Source organism: Neolamprologus brichardi, chromosome 16 (assembly GCF_056152115.1).
Source record: "Neolamprologus brichardi isolate AB-2024 chromosome 16, ASM5615211v1, whole genome shotgun sequence".
Lineage (NCBI taxonomy): Eukaryota > Metazoa > Chordata > Actinopteri > Cichliformes > Cichlidae > Neolamprologus > Neolamprologus brichardi.
The window spans coordinates 25456660-25479811 of record NC_142119.1 but is presented as its reverse complement, the minus strand read 5'-3'; the positions used below and the strand labels follow the sequence as shown (position 1 = coordinate 25479811).

At 35.9% G+C, this 23152-nt stretch overlaps 1 protein-coding gene across 1 annotated transcript; it reads left to right on the top strand.

Moving 5' to 3' along the window:
* Positions 1-44: 44 nt before the first annotated feature.
* scn1laa (sodium channel, voltage-gated, type I-like, alpha) lies at positions 45-20288 on the top strand. Its single transcript, XM_006788521.3, has 24 exons — positions 45-128; positions 208-336; positions 743-834; positions 1275-1478; positions 1744-1810; positions 2090-2231; positions 3905-4111; positions 5066-5335; positions 6813-7181; positions 7820-7952; positions 8053-8291; positions 8391-8564; positions 9362-9718; positions 9864-10319; positions 13457-13595; positions 13684-13838; positions 14119-14292; positions 14432-14554; positions 15899-16165; positions 16272-16328; positions 16792-16929; positions 17022-17126; positions 17232-17502; positions 17599-20288. The coding sequence occupies exons 1-24, from the start codon at positions 49-51 to the stop codon at positions 18795-18797; spliced, it is 5547 nt and encodes a 1848-aa protein (XP_006788584.2). The 5' UTR covers positions 45-48; the 3' UTR covers positions 18798-20288.
* The last annotated feature ends 2864 nt before the right edge of the window (positions 20289-23152 follow it).

The following is a 23152-nucleotide window of genomic DNA, read 5'->3' as shown; positions in this document are numbered from 1 at the left end:
ACAATAAAATCTGTTACTTCCTTGACAACTGCGTGTAAATTGTTCAACATGGTGATCATGTGCACTATTCTCACTAACTGTGCATTTATGACACTGAGCCAACCACCTGACTGGGCAAAGAACGTGGAGTAAGTGTTCTACAAACATACATAACATACACACAGTGTAGATACTGTGAAGAGTAACTAGTGTTCCTTTTTCTAACAGGTACACATTTACAGCGATTTACACCTTTGAATCCCTCGTTAAAATTTTAGCTCGGGGGTTCTGTATAGGAAAGTTCACATTTCTAAGAGATCCCTGGAACTGGCTGGATTTCTCTGTCATTGTCATGGCGTAAGTACAGGGCTTTTTCATTATTTTTGTAGTTTTTGTCACACATTTGGAAAAGACTCACCAAAGAAAAAAAATAATCAGGCTTTCATAAACAGAGACGTTGCTTGTTGGCGTTATTTTTTGGTACTGACTGTAGCTTCATTATTGCTGTTTTGCATGACTCTATGTTATACCTATTGTCATCTCTGTAAATAATAATAATAATGGATTGCATTTATATAGCGCTTTTCGAGACCCTCAAAGCGCTTTACAATACCACTATTCATTCACGCTCACATTCACACACTGGAGGAGGCAAACTACAGTTGTAGCCACAGCTGCCCTGGGGCAGACTGACAGAAGCGAGGCTGCCATATTGTGCCATCAGCCCCTCTGAATACTAAAATAATTATAATTTTTCTTGCAGATATGTAACAGAGTTTGTACCCCTGGGCAATGTTTCAGTCCTTCGGACATTCAGAGTATTAAGAGCTTTCAAAGCAATTTCTGTCATTCCGGGTAAGTAGTTACCATATTTGTTTTGTTCTTTCATAGTTTAACAGTACACTCATCCAATTGCCCACCCTCGAGCAGCTATGGACCCACCAGTGCCAAATTTATATTATCACACCTATTTCACAGAGTTGTTTCACCAGTATGAAAATGAACAATCCTTAACAATCTCAATCTATAAAATGCATGTCATCCTATAGGTGGTTCTGTAGATGGTAATGAAAAAAGAGAGAGAGAATCTGCTCTTATTCTAACTTATTTCCAAAAGATCATCAAGATGGATTAATTAGTACTGGCACTGGGTTTAGACAAACAAACAAACAAAAAATATACTAAAAGAAACATGGATGCGTTCTAAGTGGATTACCACTAAAGGAAAAGCTCACTGGTATCCCTTTGTATATTTACTGTCTCTTGACTGACTGGAAGTGATTTTGTGTTTACAGGCCTAAAGACCATTGTTGCTGCATTGTTCCAGTCAGTGAAGAAGCTTGCTGATGTGATGATTCTCACAGTTTTCTGCCTGAGTGTCTTTGCCCTAATAGGGTTACAACTGTTTATGGGCAATCTGAAAAATAAGTGCATACTAGAAGAAGTTTTACTAAGCTATTTGAGTAACACAAATGTGACTGTGGACTTTGAAAATAAAAGTAAGTATTTGATCCCAGAAAAAAAAAAAGAAATTTAAAAATTAACACTCAAATCTCAAATTAACACATAAAAATTAAAAATTTAAATGAAAAGTGTATATTGCAACACAGAAATCACAACTAGTCGAGATAATTTACTCAATCACTGCTGTACATTGCAGAGCTGTACCCCATTTCTACTGTTGATACTTACATCAGTATTTGTGATTGACCTCCAACAAACCACTGCTATTAAATACTACTATTTTCTCTCTGTTCCAATCAGGTCTTTATTATTACCTTCCTTCGAATAGCAAAGATCCACTGCTTTGTGGAAACAGCAGTGGAGCTGGGTAAGCAAGCTTCCTCTCCAGTTACTAGAGTACTGAATAAAGTCCATATTAAACACAATCCCAATGCCAAAAAGTTGAGACTATGGGTAAAATATAACTAATAACAGAATGTAACAATTTCCTCATATAACCAAATTTTATCAACATGGATAACAGAAAACACATCACAGCTTTAAAATGAGAAAATGTGCCATTTTAAGAAAAAATTCTGGCTCATTTTGAATATAATGCGTTGTGGTGCCAGTTCCTTTAGAGCTTAACAGAGTAGATTTCTTGCAGGCATTGTCCAGAGGGGTACATATGCCACAAAGCGGGAAAGAACCCAGACTATGGTTACACCAGTTTTGACTCATTTGGTTGGGCCTTCCTGTCACTGTTCAGACTGATGACCCAGGATTATTGGGAAAACCTTTACCAGCAGGTACATTAAAAATGTTATTGTTGTTGGTGATCCTTGTTCTTCTTCCCTGGGCAACTAGTCTGATAGCATTTGTTGTAGACAGACTGTTCATACATCAAAAGACCAGCTTGATTGTGCTCTCGGTGCTTCTATTAAAATTTTAGACTATTTCAGAAATATTTCAACATCTTTACTTTCAATTTTTTGTCTGCACCAGAAGCAAACTACAATCAACAATGCCACTGCAGTTTCTCCAGAAATTGCGTTTAGTTAACTTTGTTTCTATGAAAACATCTTTGGTTGTTTTTAAAAACACTTTTAACCTCACGTGGTTCAGATTGTTCCATATTTTCTTCTCTGAGGACATGAAATTGTAGTGCCTGCTATGTTTATGGGAAAAGCATTCTCCTACCACGGTATTATAGAGAGTATTCAGAGCTTTCTGTTTAAACAAACATCTAAATGCCGTGCAGGTGCATCTTGGTCAAAGGAAAACAAGAGTCCTACTGAGGCAAACATAGGCAAACATAGTTTCAATGGCTGCAAAAAAACATGTGGGTGTACTGCAAATAGGCTACTGCCTACATTGTACTATCAAGAAAAGCAAACAGTAATACAATAAGACTCCCATAAGCAGGTCTTTTAAGCACTCTGCACTGACTAATAATAAGCCATCAGATGATCGTATTTCTTGAATGTGAAATGGAACAGAAACGGTTTTGTTTGTTTGATAGTTATATGTAAAGTCATATTAACATTTATCCATATACACATACGGATTTGACAATCCAACAAATAAAAAAGTACTTAATATATATTACTGAAGAAAAAAAATGTTATTAAACTTTATTAAACTTTTGTCATATTCCCCTTCTCTCCATGAGACATGTGATAATAGCATCATGGATGATTTATAACACTAAACACTAGAGTCCAGTGTGTCACTGTAACTAATTTTGCAGTCTATTTATGTCATAACTTTTGTATTTTGGTTTTTTTACATGTACCACCAGATAATTTGGCTGATATAGTTTTGGTCTCAGGCAAATGAATATAAGAGCAATTATATTTTGTTGCTACAGCATAATTACATAGATGGTAGAGTGGCTATTTCAGTTTTAGAGCAAGAAATAACATAAATGCAAAATGTGGAATTTAAAGTTTAAGGTTTTTACACACGCTGAATATGAAAACATGGAGTTTAGAGGAGTTAAATGGAGAGGAGTGACAGGCGGGATTTGTAGTAAATTAGCTGACAAGTTATTAATCTTTGTTTCGTTGTTTCTATTACTCTATAACAATGATGAATGAAAGAAAATCATTGTGAAGATCAATGAAAGACATCGACTTTAGATTTTGAAATTTGAAACGGTAATGAAAGTGATTTGTTTGAGGTTTTACCAAGCTCTACTGTGATTTTCTTTTATACCTAGAAAATTCACTTTTATCATCTTTACTTCTGAGTTGAGAAATTCTGGAAATATAAGTTAACATGTGCAATCTTTAGATACACCTCTATTTGAAGGCCCTCTAACTTTTAAAATATCCACTGTATTGGGGTGGATTTTTGCATGTCTCCACACTTTAGCACAGTGTAGTCATGTCAGCCAAAGGCAGGTATATAAAAATATTGTGAAGAATTTTAAAAAGTTTATTTGAAAAAGTGCAAAATCTTGTTTGTTTTTTCGTTGCAGACTTTGCGTGTATCTGGGAAGCCCTACATGATTTTTTTTTTGCTCATCATATTCCTTGGTTCCTTCTACTTGATCAACCTGATTTTGGCAGTTGTAGCCATGGCCTATGAGGAGCAGAACCAGGCCGCTGCAAAGGAAGCTCAGGAGAAGGATGAGGAGTTTAAGGCCATGGTTGAGCAGCTGAGACAACAACAAGAAGAAGCTCAGGTACATTGATTGAGTCCTTAAATTTCTCTCAAGATATAATTTTAGTTAAGTCAAAATGCATCTTCTTTGAAGTACTATAAATCCAATAAGAATAGAATAGAATAGAATAGAATAGAATAGAATAGAATAGAATAGAATAGAATAATCTTTTAACTGTCCCACAAGGGGAAAGAAACATGCACAATTTTTTTCATACATATTTACATCAAGGACAATGGTTACTATAAACAGAGTACTGTACAGTTATTAAATTAAATAAAATTAACTACAGATAAGAGGCAAACCCAGGTTGTAGTGCGAATCGGTTGATTAAATTATTGCAGTTACAGTGCAGATGTAAACATCTATGATTGTTGGGAGCATTTTTGATTGTACAGTCTGACAGCTGCAGGGAGGAAGGACCTGCGAAAACGCTCCTTCATGCATCTAGGATGTAGCAGTAGCAATCAGTTTTGCAATTTTGTATTTTATATAACTGTATACTGGTTGTGTAGTAATTTTATATAATATCTACATGTTTAAGTGGTAAGTGTGATTTATTACCTATATAGTCATTCGAGGGCTTTTCCCTTTTTTTATTTAGGACACTTTTTTTTCCTTTCTATGTTTATATTTTACCAGTAGAGAAATCCATCCACACATTCTCATGATCACTTATTCAGCTAAGGTCTCTGGATTTGGGCTCCTGTTTTATTTAAGACTTGCCTCTCTCTTGGGAGGTCCATGGAGGTTGCAAATCTATCACTATCAACAACACAACTATTTACACCTACAGCACATTTTAAATCTCAACCAATAACATTTGGAGGCAATTGGATTACCTGGAGGAAGCTTGCACAGGCAGACTGGCAGAATGCACACATGCAGAATGGGCCTAACTCTCCAGGAGGTTCACATCAAGAATCGGACATTTATCAGCTGTTTACCATCAGTGTCTTATCTTCCCTCTTCTAGGCAGCAGTAGCTGCTGCAGCAGCAGTGGGTGGGGAGGCCGGTGATAAAGTTGGTGGCACAGAGAGTTCCTCTGATGCCTCTAAGCTGAGCTCCAAAAGTGCAAAGGAGAGACGCAACAGGCGAAAGAAAAAAAAGGAGGAAGAAGGAAAAGAGACCGAGGGAAAACTTCCCAAATCTGAGTCACAGGACAGTATACAGAGGGCTCGCAGTCGCTTTTCTGTGGATGCAAACCTGCTCAAATATGACATGAAATGCTCATCTGCACATCAGGTATTTTTCTATGCCATGAAATCGATATTATCGTTTCAGTTCTAAAGCTATCTTCATGGTGTATTATATTTTATTACTATACGGTACTTCATTACTGTAGCTTTACTACACTTATTGTAAATTACTCTAGAATGAAACAGTCCTAAACAGTTGGGACCCTATACAAAATTTAAATAAATACAGAATGCAATTTTTACAAATCTCATATTTTATTCACAATAGAACACAGGAAACATATCATCTGTTTAAACTGAGGCATTTTACTATTTAATGAAAATTACTGTCTCATTTTGATGGCAGCATGTTTCAAAACTGGAGGCAACAAAAACTTAAACCTGAACCTGTCCTACTTGTTTTTAGATATATTGCTGGCATTGAATTTCCGATTTAGCCATTATATTTCTTAAATGGCACTTTTTCAGATCAGACTTTTGTTATGTTTTCGATCTTCTACTGTGAATACAATTTGGGTTTATGTGCTTTGCAAATTAGTGTATTCGATTATAAGTTACATTTGTTCCAACTCGGCTTGTACAAATCCATTTTTTTCATAATTTAAATTAATCTTTTTTTATTTATTTAAATTGCCAAATTATAGTGGCATTTAATGCAGTGTTCAATATGGTGAAATATTCATTGTTGACATCTTTCAATATAACTTTATTTCAAAATCATGTAAAAATACTGAAAGTACCAGTTTTAAATTCACTCCAGTTTCAGTAATTTATTAAAAGACGATTCAAAATGACAGTCTGTGATTACTCTCTGTATGACAGATATATATTCAGAAAGCTCTTTGTAAGCCTTGTCAGCGAGAAGATTGACTGACTTTTGTCAAACTCTTGCAGGGCTCAAAATGACTGAAAGGCAGGAGAAGCAAATGGACTGACAATGTGGCTACCAAATTTAAACTTACACATTGCAGCCATTTGATTTTTTAGGTTGTATGTGTATGTATTATAAATTTTTAGGATATTTGGTATGGATTTACTAACTTTTCTAAACATTCATGAGCTGCTAACAAATTGTTTTGATTTCTTTTATCTCATGTCATTAATCTAAATGCAACCTTTTCTTTACTGCCATCACACTTTTATTGCCATCGGTTTCATCTCTTTCATCATCATCTTCTGTCTTCATCAAATTCTTTAGTTCCTATCATATGCCATCATCAGGATATATATTTTTATGAGCGATTTCCTTCTTGCAACAATTCATCATGATCATCGTCATCATCCCCATAATCATCATGCTTTCCTTCTCCACTATCATGATCATTATCATGATCTTTACTGTTCTCATTAACAGTTTTAATTTTGCATTTTTATTGAAATCATCATCATCGTGAAGTTTTTCTCACCAAAGAAATCGTTCCTTTTTTTCTTCATTTGTACATATGAAGATCGTTGTCTCTCTCTTCTGTCCTCTTTTCGATTGTCATATATCACATCCATCGGAGACTATCTTTCTCTCCTAGTCCTTTCTGAGTTTTCATGGACCCCTCTTCTCACCCAGAAGGAATAGCAAGACCAGCCTTTTCAGTTTCCAAAGTCAAGCCCAGGATGTGGGCTCAGAAAATGAATTTGCTGATGATGAGAACAGCATTTTTGAGGACACCCTGAGTCGGAGGGGCTCTTTTTTTCTTCCCCAAAGGTGTGATCGACGCAGCAGCAGTATGAGCCAGTGCAGCTTCTTTTCACATCGCAGATTTCAGCGTGAGATCAGGCACAGCTCTGTAGACTGCAATGGCGTTGTGTCTCTGGTGGGTAGGAATGCACTCCCTTCATCACCCGGGGGGCTCCTTCCACCTAAAGTGACGTTAGATATGGCCTCCACTGGAGACAATGTAAGAAAGGGTTCTGTAGCCCAGACAGCCCAATAACTTGCTTACTGTATTGCTCTGTTTTTATTTGTTTTTGGCCTTTTCATCTTTCTGGCTCTTATACACACACATTTTATTACACAAGTATGTCACAAACTATGCTTGTCATTTTGGCTAAGTTTTTTGTTTTGTTTGTTTCTCAGTTATTTTAGCAAGCTATGCAGCTTAGCATGTCAGAAAATATAAGTCACAACTTTTCTAAACTCAAATGAACCTTGGAATTTTAACGTTACCTTAAACTCTTCCTGGGTCTATCAATGATACAATAATGGACTCTTGGTCATTGAAATGGCTCAAGTGCTTTTGATTTATACTGCTGCTTTGTGCTTTTGGACAATGATAGGCAGAGCTGTAGCTTCTAACCATATGATCAATGTACCAATACTATGTCAGTTATCCCAGAGCTTTACTGTAAGATATTCTTTTTGGATAGTTTAAAGATATGCAGCTTTCAGTGGAACAGTTTCCTCTGCTCTTTTTTTTTTTTTTTTCATTTATTTAGTAAATGTTATGCGATGATAAATATTTATGTTTGTACTGTAAAATGCAACATATTTTTGTATGGTATGGTTTGTATGTGTAAAAATTGTTTCTATCCCTAGGCTGACACCACTGACACAGAATATAGACAGAGCATTGGAGGAATAAACCAGGGATATATGGACTACCTTCAGAGCCCAGAGGCCAGACAGAGAGCTCATAGTATTGCTAGTGTCATAACCACCACAATGGAGGGTAGGTGTTTTTCACCATGGCATGAATAGCCAATCCTGACTATATCTGTGGTGTTAAAAAGTTAAATTGTACTTTCACACAAAATGTGTTTTGCAATCAGAACTTGAAGAGTCACGGCAGAAGTGTCCTCCTTGCTGGTATGATTTTGCCCACACCTTCCTAATCTGGGAGTGTTGTCCAGGATGGCTGAAATTAAAAAAAATTGTCAAACTAATCGTGATGGACCCATTTATGGATCTATTCATCACCATCTGCATTACACTAAACACATTGTTTATGGCCATGGAACATTATCCAATGACTGATGGGTTCCAGAACATGCTTGCTGTTGGCAATAAGGTAAGTTCAATTTAGAGAATATTTTTTAAATATAAATATCTATTGATTTTATTAATCTTCACTGGGGGGTTTTGTGTGTGTGTGTGTGACTGTGTAAAGATATTCACCGGCATCTTCACGGCTGAAATGGTCTTCAAGGTGATTGCACTGGATCCATACTATTACTTTCAGGAGAGATGGAATATCTTTGATGGGATCATTGTCAGTTTAAGCTTGATAGAGCTTTGTTTGGAAAATTTGAAGAACATGTCTGTTTTGAGATCATTCCGATTGGTAAGTCTAATTATAATCTAAACTTGCATCAAGAAGCAAGCGAAACCTTTGGAATTATCTGTATCTTTGTATACATTTATTACAGTGTTTGCCTGTGTTCAGTATATTCAAACTTGCAGTCACTTAGCAAATAATACCAAAAAATCTGAGTTGGTTAGGAAATACCAAACCTGAAGAGCAAGTTTACTCTGCTATAATTAAATAAATAATCAAACAATATGTTACAAGATCCACTCATCCACTCAGCACCCTGTTTATTTGGTTAGCTTTGGCTTTGTTACCTAATGCTATAATCAGACTATGAAAATAGTGGTCGGAGACTGTGGCATGAGCAAAATTATTGCAAATAAGTGCAATGAACTTACTCATTGCCTTTGAAATGGTTAGTTCTATGCAATTACTGGGCAACCACAGATTTTTTTTTCCCACTCTCAGTCAGAGGTTGTCATCCTATTTTTACTCTAGTGTGACTTAGCCATTAGATTTCACACCCCTGACATGCTGACAGAAAGAACATGCAGCACAGCATACAATGCAAAAATCCCAATGTATACCATTATAAAAACATTTGATAATAAAAATGATTTTAGCTATGAGGGAGCATTATAATTTGAGGCTGGTTTACTGCCACTATCTCTGGTTAAGCACTTAAAAAAAAAAAAAAAAAAGAAAGACAAAACTTGGATCTACATAGTTCCTAAGGATTTATATGCTTCTGTTTGTCACAAATGCAATAGCATGTATGTTGTGTTGTGTTTTGAGTTAATAAATAACTTCTGTTTCCTCCTCTTTTACAGCTTAGAGTATTCAAGTTGGCTAAATCCTGGCCCACTCTAAATAAACTTATCAAAATAATTGGTAATTCAGTGGGGGCTTTGGGCAACCTGACACTGGTCTTGGCTATTATTGTCTTCATCTTTGCTGTGGTGGGCATGCAGCTATTTGGAAAACAATACAAGGACTGTGTGTGTAAAATTTCTGAAGACTGCACTCTTCCTCGTTGGCACATGAATGACTTCTTCCATTCATTCCTCATTGTTTTCCGGGTGCTTTGTGGAGAGTGGATAGAAACCATGTGGGACTGTATGGAAGTGGCTGGGATTCCCAAGTGTCTCACTCTCTACATGATGGTCATGGTTATAGGAAACCTTGTGGTACATTGCATTTTATGGTCAATTCATTAATTCATTAATCTGTTTAAAAAATTTAGTAACCTGTTCATTATTCAGTTTTACAGTAATATTTGCTCTTTTGTTATTATCAGTTACAAATCTTTTCTTGTATATCATTACCTTACAGGTATTGAACCTCTTCTTGGCCCTTTTGCTGAGTTCATTCAGTGCTGACAACCTGGCAAAGCAAGAAGATGACCCTGAGTCAAACAATTTGCAAATTGCCATGGCACGCATACACAAAGGCATTGCCTTCACAAAGTCGGTGCTTCGAAGCACCTGCAGCAGCGCCTGCCTTAGAGATAAGAAACAAAAGAAGGATGAGGAAAAATCTCTGGATGAACTCCACAAACCTTTGGGGTCAAACGGAATCTCCAATCATGGCAATGGAGAGGTGATTGGCGTGGACAAAACTGGGGACAAATACATAGTCAGCAGCAGGAGTGATGATTCCATAATGTCGTTCATCAACAACCCTAGTGTGACTGTCACTGTTCCTATTGCTGTCGGAGAGTCTGACTTTGAAAATCTTAACACTGAGGACTTCAGCAGTGCATCATCAGATGCAGTAGGATGCCCTGTGGTAAGGATCCTGTTGGTCAAACTGCTCTCTCTAGATTCCTGATTTCTGTTTTAAAGCACATTTTTTAAATGACATTGCAAGTTAAATGTTTATGACATGTAATGCAATCACAAAGACTTTGGTTTAAAAGAACACTGTTGGTGAGGTAAATTAGATATTCATTACCATACAGCAAAGGACAGAATTGTTAGTCGTCTATAACTTTTCACAAATTTTTCCAAGTCCTGTTTAACAGAGAAAGGAATTTTAACACATCCTAGTGTTCATTTCCAAACATCCTTTCTAAACATCCTAGTTTTTTTTTTAAAATTCTTACATTATTTTACTTTGCACACAGAAACAAAATTATTTCACAAAAACTTAAAAATACCAGGTTCAAAATTCCAGAGTATTTGAAATTCTTCTCTTGCTACATCTGCCAAGCTTGTTCTGTACTGTGTGGCTCTCTTTGAATTTCTTGATAAAATTTCTTCCGTTCCTGATACTTGGAAATGCAGTGATCACTTTGTATATCCATCTCTGAGCATGAACATTTGCTTTTCTCTAAACTCTTTTGTCTAAACTCATTTATTTTGTTTTTGGTAAGATGCTGTCTCAAGTGATAGCTCAAGCCCTACCTGAGGTTTTCATACTGTGTGTAAATTGGAAGATAACCTGCAGGTTTAATTGAATTTTACAAGCTTTGAACATGAAAAAGCTCAAGCACCTTATTGCACAGCAGAGGTTTATAGTATGGCTCAATAAAAAAGGTCAGTTTTTCAGGGCACTCATTATAGTGACACTGGTCATTTGGGGTTTTTTCCATTCTTGTATTGTGTGCAAATAGAAGAAGTGAAGTGAAGTGAAGGACTTAGCCTACAATCTACAGTCATGGCAATGACATGTATCATGATACTTTCCCTAACTGCACATATACCATAGCCTTCTAACAAGAAGAGACCATATAGACGGGAAAATACCAGTGTGCACATTACATTATGAGCCATTTAAGTCTGAGTGCTAGGGAGCTTAATCCTCCTACTAAGAGGACGGTGTGTTGTGTTGTAGGAAAGGAATATATTGAGTCTCTATAATATTACTGTTGCATTGTTATTGCTGCTGTCCGTGTATGTATTTATTATTTGGATGGGTAACAGAAAAAAATAATATTTCTTGGCAGTATTTTAAAGGAAGGGTTGTATTGTTTCTGCTTACTTGTTGTTGCTTGATACAGATGCTGTAAGAACTCCTTACAATACATCAGACTGCTTATGAGCAGAATAAAATAACCCTTTAACAGGGGTTAACTTGAAGTAACTGTTTTCTGTATGACTTGAGAAATTTTAGCCCACATGTTTACAACATTGCTTTGAAGGCCTTCATTTATGAACACATTTTTTAAAGCCATTATGTTGTAGATCTGTTGATGTGGTTGGGACAATTTTCCTATTTGGGCCACGTTTTAGCTTTTGGACAGATGCACTCACATTTGACTGCAGAATACTTATAAAAAGTAGTTTATGTTGGACTCTATGACTCTTTGGCAGTTGGTATGATGTGTTTGCTTTTCACCAAACAAGGCACCGTGAATTATGAGCTAACATCTCCAGTTTGGTTTAGTCATCAGAAGACTTGTAGTTTGTTAAAATTCAGTTTTTCAAGCAATGCTGGCACGTTGTTTTTAAAGACCAGAGGCTTTCTCGTGGCAATCCTTCCAAACACGTCATAATTGTTTAGTCTTTATTTAATTGTACTTTCATACCGTCAAACCTCTTGGGTTTTTTGTAGTTTCCCTGAGCATTGCATGGCCTGACTTTGGGGTGAATTTGCTGAGATATCCACTCCTGGCAAGCTCAGCCAGGAGTGGATGGTCTAAAATGATTTCCACTTGTGGTTAAACTTTCTGACTGTAGAATGATAGACTTCATACTTGTTCAAAATGCTCTTATAATCCTTCCCAGATTTATGGGAAGTAAAAAATGCTTCTCTAACTTCACTGCTGATGCCTTTCCCCCTTGGCATTGTGTTAACACATACCTGAGTGCTCAGACCAGCAAACTGCCAAAACGTCTGCTTTTATAGATGTGCTCACACCTGGAAGTGTGTAAAATATAATGTTTTGTAGTTCATCTGAGGTTGTATTAATTAATTAATGTGTTATTATGTCCTGATACACATTACCTAAAAGGAGTACTTTCTTTTTACAGTGACTGTACTGACAGACTATAGCCCAGTGTACCACTAAACATTAAGGATATTTTTAATGATAAATATCCTGTAAGGTGTTAATATGGTGCCTACGATTTTTCAGGATTAGTAAAACACAGTGGCAATTAGGCATTATTTCTGGATTTCAGCACACAATGAGTTAGCTTTGCTATAATACTGTTGATTATTCAAAATAGCTTGTATTTTAAAATCAACCATATTGTGTTGATTTGTGACTCGTTGTTTTCCATAAATGTAACATTAAGCTCCCCTTTTCAGATTTACAGTTGTAGAATGGATGTACAAAGCATCATTACATTAACAGTAGGGCATACAATGTATCAGAGTAACATGCTTACATTATTCCCTGTTCTGCATTAGCTGGTCCCAGGGCAGCCAAGTGCTTCTGCATTCTCCAGGAAGACATTCAAGCTGTTTTCATACTAGCTATTAGGAGACACGCCCTGCAGATAGCTATACAACAACAGGCTGAAGGAGCAAACTTATGGCTACTGCAAAGCATTGTCAGGCTTTAAATTTATCTATCTATCTATCTATCTATCTATCTATCTATCTATCTATCTATCTATCTATCTATCTATCTATCTATCTATCTATCTATCTATCTATCTATCTATCTATCTATCTATCTATCTATCTGTGCTCTTCCTCCAGTAATATGGAACTGAGCAGGAAAACAGTATAAACTGTAATGCAGACTTCTTGGTGCCTTTGCTGTTGAGAACCACTCAACTGTTCTTTGGAGTCAACGCACTAATAGTTTGTTGTTTTGGCTAAAATTTTGCATGTGTTTGTGTGTGATCATATATCTGCTTTAATTTAACCATCATATGTTATAACTATTTCTGTGTGAAAATAGTGCTGCTCAATAGCTCTGTTGTATTTGTTCACCCAACACTTGTTTTTCATCCACATTCTCTCATAAACAGATCGTTGAAGATGATGATGATGGACAGTTCAGCTCTTCAGAGGGAAGCACAGTGGATGGTCTTCCAGCTGGAGAGGGAGCAATTTCCGTAGACTTTGAATTAGAAGACACTATGGAGCCCGATCCCTGTTTCCCTGCTGGTGAATTCACCACCTACCTAACCTTAAATTTAATTTGAATCTGCATTTTCCATGACTAAAACCCCATCTTCCCATTGTCTTTTTTCAGCCTGTGTGCAGACATTCCGTTGTTGTCAAGTAAATGTAGACGTGGGCTGGTGGAAAACATGGTGGACACTACGAAAAACCTGTTATCGGATAGTGGAGCACAACTGGTTTGAGAGCTTTATTATCTTCATGATCCTGCTTAGCAGTGGGGCTCTTGTAAGTATTTACATGAAAAAAGCTAATGTTGCATTTGGATGACTAATTTGGTTTCTTTTGTGGATTTATGTGAGATATTTTATCTAGGATCTCTCATCAAGCAATAGATTCTCAAACTGCTCAATAGTTTTAATTCAATATTATTGAATCAGCCTCTTTAATGGTTTGTTTTCACACTTGTTTTGGGGCAAATTCTGAGATATTTCCTCTAGAGTATTATGGAAATTTCATTATGTGCACGTTTGGCATTACTAAAGGTTGTCTTTTTCCACACATTTAGGCATTTGAGGATATCTACATTGCGCAAAGGAAGACTATTAAAACAGTTTTGGAGTATGCAGACAAAATTTTCACCTACATCTTTATTCTGGAGATGTTACTGAAGTGGATGGCATATGGATTTGCCAAGTATTTTACAAATGCCTGGTGCTGGTTGGACTTCCTAATTGTTGATGTAGGTTGAAACTCTGCTTACACAGTGCTGAATCTGTTCTTGGTTGTGTTGAGACGTAGAATGAAACTGCACTGTCTTTGATTAATGTGTGTAATATTTCTTCTTTGCTCACGACATGTTTGTGTTGCATGTGTTCTAGGTCTCACTGGTTAGTCTGGTAGCCAACGCAATAGGTGCTAATGAACTTGGTGCCATCAAGTCTCTGAGAACTCTAAGAGCTCTGAGGCCACTGAGAGCCCTGTCACGCTTTGAGGGCATGAGGGTAAGAGTTGTTGAAAGTACTTATCCATTCAGAGTCATGCTGTCTAGCACTAGCTCAATATACTAGTGCAGAACACTTCCACTTTATTAGGTACAGCTTGTTAGCTCTAGATGGGCCACCTTTTTGCGATCAGAAATTGCTTAATTATTGTAGCACAGATTCAACAATAAAACATAAAATTTGTTGCATGCAACCATTCCTGTCTTTCCCCAATTCCCTTTCTCCTGCCTTCATTTGTCATCCTGCTAAGCTTAAGTATTTTGTTCTCCAAGTTGAAAAAAATCACTTTTACTTCCAATAACTCCTCAAATATACACCAGTAATGCAGAATTTTGATAAAAGGAATAGTTTGACATTGCGGGAATTTCTTGCTGAGAATACAACCCCATTATATAGTGCTTTTCATAAGTAAAAAAATGCTGTTTTTAATATTGTAAATTTGTTTTCATTGACTCAAGAAATGTGTTTGTTTTTTACAGAACTAATACACAACATCTAATAATGAAAATGAATCAATTCAAAATCAAAAGTAATACAACACAAAAAATAAAATCCTGTAACTCGAAGGTACAAAGAACTTAAATAAATAAAAACAACAGCTGTGAAATAAATAAAGTCAAATAAAGTGCTACTATAAAGTACTACTCTAACTCTTAAGAAACAAAAAATAAATAAATACCAAAATATCAAATTATTCTTATATCACTTTTCTCTTGTGATATCTAATGGCATTAGAGTTTTTTGCCATGCTATGCAAGCATGGTCTTATCAGGTTGATAACTTATGTAACTGAAGAGACAGCTTTGTCGGCTGCTGAAATCAATAAGGCAGGTATTGATTAGTTGCCTTCATATTGTGGTGGTCTAGATTTACAGCACTGCTACAGTGATCATCTTTCCTCACGTGGTAGCCAGAGTATTCCCTAATTTGCATGCACAAATTCTCATGTGCGTCAGTAGTGCCATAATAGCTTCCATGCCAGTATCGCTGTTTTGATATTGTTTGTTGCGTATGTAACATGATTTTCTTTATGTTTTATGTATTTTTCTTTTTACAGTAATCAAATTTTGCGGCATCCTCCTTTCTCTACAAGGTGTTCATTTCAATGTTTATCTAAAATTTAAAACTCATCTGCTGACTCCTCTCCTGATTCTGTTTCCACCTTTACCATGTAGTTGTGTTGGATCTTTGGCGTTAGTCATAGCTGTGATGAGGTGTGATGTCAATATGCATGTTGGCACACATTTGTTTTTTCCCATTGCCAGAGTATACAGTGTGATACATCACTTTAAGATTCTGTGATCCATGTCAGCTTTACAGATATGTCATGATTTGTGTGTGCAGGTGGTTGTCAATGCCCTATTGGGAGCCATTCCCTCTATCTTCAATGTGCTGCTGGTATGCCTCATCTTCTGGCTCATTTTCAGCATCATGGGGGTCAACTTATTTGCGGGAAAGTTCGACTATTGTGTCAACACAACCACAAATGAGAAGTTTACTGTATCACAAGTGAAACATATGAAACAGTGTAATTTCACGGATTCTAAGGTGAAGACCGTCAAGGTCAACTTTGATAATGTTGGCATGGGTTACCTTGCATTGTTGCAAGTGGTAAGTAACTCAGTACTGTGTTTCATAATTATTGTCACATTTTGTGCCAGTTTTGTAATACAACAATATGTGTTTTTAATGCCACTTGCTGTATTCTTTTCTGCAGGCTACATTTAAGGGTTGGATGGACATCATGTATGCTGCTGTTGATTCTCAAAGCAAGGTGGTGATGTTTTTAGTATTTCAGTGTTGAAATGCTTGAACTCCTATAAAATATCCATGTTTAATTAAATCATATTATACCTTCTTTTTTGTGGAGATGACACGTTGTTCACGAAAAACATATAACACTGTTAAATTAATTTTAGATTATCCTATTTTGTTTGGCCACGTTAAAGCTGTGGAACACTACACCCGATGCATACCAAACTTTTCCTGCTGTTGCTGCTTAATCATGATCAAAATGCTTAACCTGTATTTACAGATCATAATCTTGGTAAAGATAAAATAGTCCAGTTAGCTGTTAGATCAAAGTTTGAAGGTGACAAACTGGATCGGGCTTTGAAGTCCTTTTTTATTTGAACAAAATTATTTTGGGGGGCGGGCTTTACAGTAATCTAAATGCCACACAGAAATTCAAAGGATGACTCTGTTTTAATGTCTCGTTTTTTCTGTCATCTATGTAGCCACAAGAACAACCAGACTATGAGGTCAACCTATATATGTACTGTTATTTTGTTGTTTTCATCATATTTGGAGCATTTTTCACACTCAATCTCTTCATTGGTGTCATTATAGACAACTTCAATCAGCAAAAGAAAAAGATAAGTATCAAATCTGCTTTTTAAACAAATTTGTGGTATTTTGGCTTCCAACATGTTGTTGTGATTCAACATGCCTATCATGCTTTCTTTACTTCGGAGGTCAAGACATCTTTATGACTGAAGAACAAAAGAAATACTACAATGCCATGAAAAAACTGGGGTCAAAAAAACCACAAAAACCAATCCCTAGACCATCGGTATGTAACTCAAGCCTTGACTGCATTCAGTATGAATTAAAACCCTCACTTTTATTTAATCCAAAAATTATTGTTGTTTATTTTTCCTATGCATGTCTGTTTTAGAACAAGATTCAAGGATACATCTTCGATTTTACCACCAAGCAATCATTTGATATTGTGATCATGGTTCTAATATCGCTTAATATGATCACTATGATGGTGGAAACGGATGACCAATCAGAGTACAAGAAAAAGGTTCTCTACTATGTAAATGTGGTATTCATTGTCGTCTTCACTGGAGAGTGCATATTAAAGATGATCTCACTCCGGCACTACTTTTTCATGAATGGCTGGAATATATTTGATTTCATCGTTGTTATTCTGTCAATCATCGGTATGACTCACCTCCATTTACAGTTTCTCTCTGATACATTTTTAATATAGCAGTAATCTGTCATTCAGTGTTTAATCATTTCATTTCTTTCTTTAGGTTTGTTTCTCTCTGACATAATAGAAAAATACTTTCTTTCACCAACCTTGTTCAGAGTCATCCGACTGGCACGGATTGGCCGCGTCCTCCGCCTTATTAAAAGTGCCAAAGGAATACGCACACTCTTGTTTGCCTTGATGATGTCACTCCCTGCCTTGTTCAACATTGGTCTCTTGCTGTTCTTGGTGATGTTCATCTATGCGATCTTTGCCATGTCAAACTTTGCATATGTCAAGAAGGAAAGAGGTATTGATGATCTTTTCAATTTTGAGACTTTTGCAAACAGCATGATCTGTCTGTTCCAAATCACCACCTCAGGTGGCTGGGATACCCTACTACATCCCATTCTCAACACAAATGGAGATGACTGTGACCCTGAGATGGAGAATCCTGGTAGTACTTTTAAAGGAAACTGTGGAAATCGTACACTGGGAATTACCTTCTTTGTGAGCTACATCATCATCTGTTTCCTTATTGTGGTGAATATGTACATTGCAGTCATCCTGGAAAACTTTGGTGTAGCTACTGAAGAGAGCGCTGACCCACTGAGTGAGGATGATTTTGAAACGTTTTATGAGGTCTGGGAAAGGTTTGATCCTCATGCAACACAGTTCATTGAGTATAAAAAGCTTTCAGAATTTGCAGATAATCTGGAACCACCATTGCGCATAGCCAAGCCTAACAAGTTTGACCTGATCTCTATGGACTTACCCATGGTGAGTGGTGACCGCATTCACTGCCTAGACATCCTGTTTGCATTCACAAAGCGTGTTCTAGGTGAGGGTGGAGAAATGGACATTCTAAAGGAGCAAATGGAAGAGCGTTTCATGGCCTCAAATCCTTCCAAGTTGTCCTACGAACCCATCACTACCACCCTCCGTCGCAAACAGGAGGAGGTTTCAGCTGCTGTCATCCAGAGAGCATTCAGGCATTATACAAGGAACTGTCCAGGAAAAGACAGAACGTCCCATGACACATCCAATATTAACAATCAAAAGGATAAAAAGCTCATTAACAAGGGAAAGCATGACACAGACAAACTTAAAAACACGTCTAGTGCCAATAAAAGCAAACTGACACCTTCTGCTGCCTCTCAACCTTCATGTAACAGTGTGACAACAAATGGAAAAAACAAATATGAAAAAGACAAAAGTGAAAAGGAGGTTGTGAGCAAAGATGTCAAAGAACAAGATATGTAAAGGAAATCTGTGCTACACCAAAGACAATGTAGTGAATGCAAAATGTTTACAACCTTCCACAGTGACTAAGACATCCAGTGGATTCTCTTCTATAGTATGGATATCTACTATGCCAAACTGACTGTGCTTGCTTGAGTCTAGAGGAGAGTTTCTAAAATAGAAAAGAGCCATTCAGGCTACACTATGACAGTATGACTCACTTGGATGAATTGAAGAGCAAAGATCCATTATTTCTGCTTGTGAGGTGAGACGACATTACTTAGTGTTCTGAAAGGCATATTAGTTACTGCTTTACTTGTATTGCAGCTAGTTCTGCTACCCAGTGTCTTGAATTGTTGTTATATCACTGATTGGTGTATTACTCAACTTAATTTTTCAAGCAGGAAAAAAAAGAGAGTTATATGCTATTGCTGAAAAAAAAAATCATAGTTTGGTTAATTGTCTTTTTATACTTTTTTTTTTACTCTTCAGAAAGGATTGTATCTTCGGGTATAGGCTTTACACAGAAATGCACTGCTTTAAGGTTATTTTTGCTTGTCACTAATAGTACTTCAAATCCTAGAGACAATGTCAGTGATTATACATGCTAGAGTGTGCGCCATGATTTGTCCAAAGAAGCCTTGGTAAGGCTGCTTTTTTATTACAATACAGAAACTTACCCTTCAATCAAAACAAATCACAAAGAAGTTTGCTGATTATATTTGATTATCAGTGTCAGATCAGTAACCTTTGAAAAATACTTTGTACACTGTTAAATCATTTTTCAAATCATTCTCCATATGTTGTTGTATTTGGCCAACAGGGGTTTGATGCATCCAATAGGAGCTACAAGGTGAAAAATGCAATTGTTTATAAAAAAAAACTTAAATATGGTTGGAAATTCTTATTTATGAGACACATGGATACTGTTGTCATTATATGTCCCTTCTGTTAAGCTGTTTTTACATAATATTCAATGGACATTTTTGTAAATTATAACTGTAAAAGGGGTGGGGTTTTGTTTTATTTTATGTAAAAAGTTTTCTCAGAGTGCACCATTAAATCTTTTTATGTTTTTTGTCAAAGCCAAGTGAAATATGGCTCACAATATTCTGAATGACCTCAAGGATATGGCTTTTGTGTTGGGCTTTTCACATCTCACATGTCCTAAGCTATTTCCTACTTCTGTTTACATTTTATATTGTTGTGTTCATTTTTTTCAGTTATTCACACATCCAATCACATCCATCCTAAACTGTTTCATAAACTTTTCTCGTTCTGTGTTATAAAAGTATAAATCCATTCATGTAATTACATTCTGCATGTAATTAAAACGTTCAACATAAAGGTATACTGTATGCATAATGCAAGAATGTTTTGATTACAAAGACTTTAATAACTCCCATCATTTATATGCATAATGCTTGTAGTGTATAAATTACCTGCATGCAAGACAATGCTATAACCTATTTCACTGAAAAGCTAAAGGAATAAAGATTACATTTAAGTCAAGTATGCCTACAACATTCATTTATTTTATCACGGAAAGTAAAGTATGAGCGGCATTATTTAATTCATGACTGTTTAAGTGGAGTTGTGAGGGTGGAACTGGAAGGGGATTATGGGAATAGCTATTCAGTGAGACGATTTGATTGCATGAGATTATAACATTTGTCTTTTTATCATTCACAGTATTTCCTGGAATAGCAGTGTACTACTTTCTTTTGTCCAGTCAAATGTGTTTGTTAAGAACTACTTCCATTTTTAATTATTTTTGTTATGTGTAATATGCTTTGTTTACCCATCTACAGCCCTTATATCTTTGAGATTTTAGAATGACTTTTTCATTGTACTCTAAAATTGTGTGTGTGTGTGTGTGTGTGTGGGGGGGGGGGGGGGGGGGGCATATATAGCAATTCCTAAATAAAATGACCAGTAAGAACAGCAATGACCACAACAAGATGCATGTTTATCTTATGAGCTGAGAACATATGCTTTGCTTGTTTTATGGGGGAATAAAACTGCCAGAATGAAAAAATAAATAAATGACTTGGTTAAAAAAATATATTAAATTGCTTGTATTATGTAGCAAAAGTAATATTAAAACTATTTGTATGTAATAATTATTTTATATAATGTGATATAAATTGATATTTATCATTTATTTTGGTTCTGTATCCATTTGTGTTCATTCCTTTATTTATTTATTCACTATTCCCCCAAAATTTCTGTGTTCTTATTTTTTGCATCCAGCTATATTTACATTTGTATTGTTTTCTCTTTGTAATTTACTAGTGCATGTTTCCACAACTCAAAAAACAAAATAAAAAAATCAGCTTAAAACGCTGACTTTAACTAATTTAATTACATGTCAATTTTCCATAAATTGACTGGTATACATTAAGTTTATACATTCAGTTTATTTTAGGCACATTTTCTTTCATTATTAATTTCCATGATTAATTATTTGAATAAATAAAATGTCAATTTTGTATATTTCTGTTGCATTTTACTCAGAATTATTGCTTCATGTTTATTGGGGGTGAGGAATCATTTTTGACTGCATTTATTTATGTATGTATGTATTCATTTCTTGTCCTTCAACATGCAAATATAAGAAGGGGGGCATGCAAGGTTGGTCATGGAGTAAACCTTTTACTTGTTGACTGATCAACACATTAATGCATATTAACATGTCTCGTTCAAACGTAACGCAACCAGCACAAATGGTTTCCTCTCATAATGAGAGGAAACCATTTGTGCTAGTGAACTGAGGCACTTAAATAATCTAGCTGAAAACAATACTGTCTGTGAGAGGCTTTTTTTTTTCATGTCTGGTGGTACAAGGCAGATTAATCATACTATATCTCAAAGAGATCTTGTTTAAATAAGTTTTAAATTTGTATTGTTGGGCTATATTTTATGTAAACATCTGAAAGTTGCAAAGTGAGAAAGTCAAACCACACCTACAGTGAGTGCTTACCTATCAAAATTGAGTTAACAAAATCTTTAATTTTGAAATTTATGAAAGCCAGTTGCCTACTTTGGTTTAATTTTATTTGTATTTATTTACTTTTGTCACTGACATCAGGCTTGCCAGTTGAATGAAGCTAATGAGTACTTTTCAGTTGCATGAGAGTATTTCATTTTGAAAAAACTGTTCTAAAGTGCAATGATGATTCAAAGGCATTAAGCATCAGCTTTTACAGTAATAGGCTGTAGAACATTAACAGTGCTGACAATTACTGAGCCACGACCAACATCTATGTTACTTGAGGACCGGTAAAATGGTGAAGCTATCTCTCGCAAATGCAAGATGTAATAAGAACTCTAACTGTAAATTGGACATCTTAATGTTTTGTATTTATTGGGATATTGGAAGCAATTGTGGATTTATGAATATCAGAAAACAATCTTGAGCGATCGAGTGGCTTGCAAAGCTTTTTTTAAAGTTTTGTAGCCCGTTGTTGCCAAGAAGGAAGCTTCACAACTTAAAATATGTACACTAAAAGTTGATGATATTTTCATTTAAATGCAGTGTTTCAGAAAACATCAATGAAAGAAACTAGAATCTGCTTTTTGAGAGTGCTTTGTGGCTTCTGCCGGAAACTATTAGCATCTTAAGTGTGTGGAACATTTTATTAATTATTAATGACAGTCATTGATTTTGCCTACTGTGGCTGCCTAACCCTGTGGGAGGTAAACAAGAGGCTGATGGCAAAGTGCTGATTATTCCTGCCATTCTGTCTAATAATGATTATGTGATTATTACTTTGGGCCACACCCACTACCAGTAACTACACTATGGTAAAGATTTGGTTCCTTTGACACTCAAAATAATTGTTTAGCTCTTAATAGCTGTTTATAAATAATTTTTTCCTAACGTTGCTCTTAGAACATCACAATTTTTTTTAACTGTAAATGGCAAATATCAAGATTCCTTTTCTTTAAAAAACAAACAAACATTTAACTTAATATGAAATGTATTTTATTAGAAAATGCCAACTTAATATGAAATGTAGCCAAAGATTGAAACTGGCATCTTCACTCACAGCAACAAGTGGAGTTAGGCCTTCAGTTTGCCTGTTTTAATGACCAGTAAATCAAGAGTGATTCTGCAGATTCTCCTTGCTGGTTGCCAAGCAACATGACATCAGCCTCCTTTGTTAAACCATATTATGGTGGAAGGTCGGAAGTCGATCTGGTGCCCCCACCCCTGGAGTCTCACAAGATGGGCTCTAACACATGGGCATGTTTTACGTGAAAGGATGTATTGGGCTTAATATTTCGCCACTGGTATGCACAGAGGAGAGTAGTAAAAGAAAAAAAAATCATTTGCGAGAGAAATTTGAGAATGCTACCCATTACAGCTTTGT

What these genes read in the sequence shown, in the direction of transcription:
- scn1laa (XM_006788521.3), top strand. Translation starts at nt 49, where the DNA reads ATGGTGATCATGTGCACTATTCTCACTAACTGTGCATTTATGACACTG. An exon ending in GGGAAAACCTTTACCAGCAG is followed by an intron (nt 2,232 to 3,904) that starts GTACATTAAAAA and finishes TTTTCGTTGCAG; the next exon opens with ACTTTGCGTGTATCTGGGAA. An exon ending in ACCTTGCATTGTTGCAAGTG is followed by an intron (nt 16,166 to 16,271) that starts GTAAGTAACTCA and finishes TCTTTTCTGCAG; the next exon opens with GCTACATTTAAGGGTTGGAT.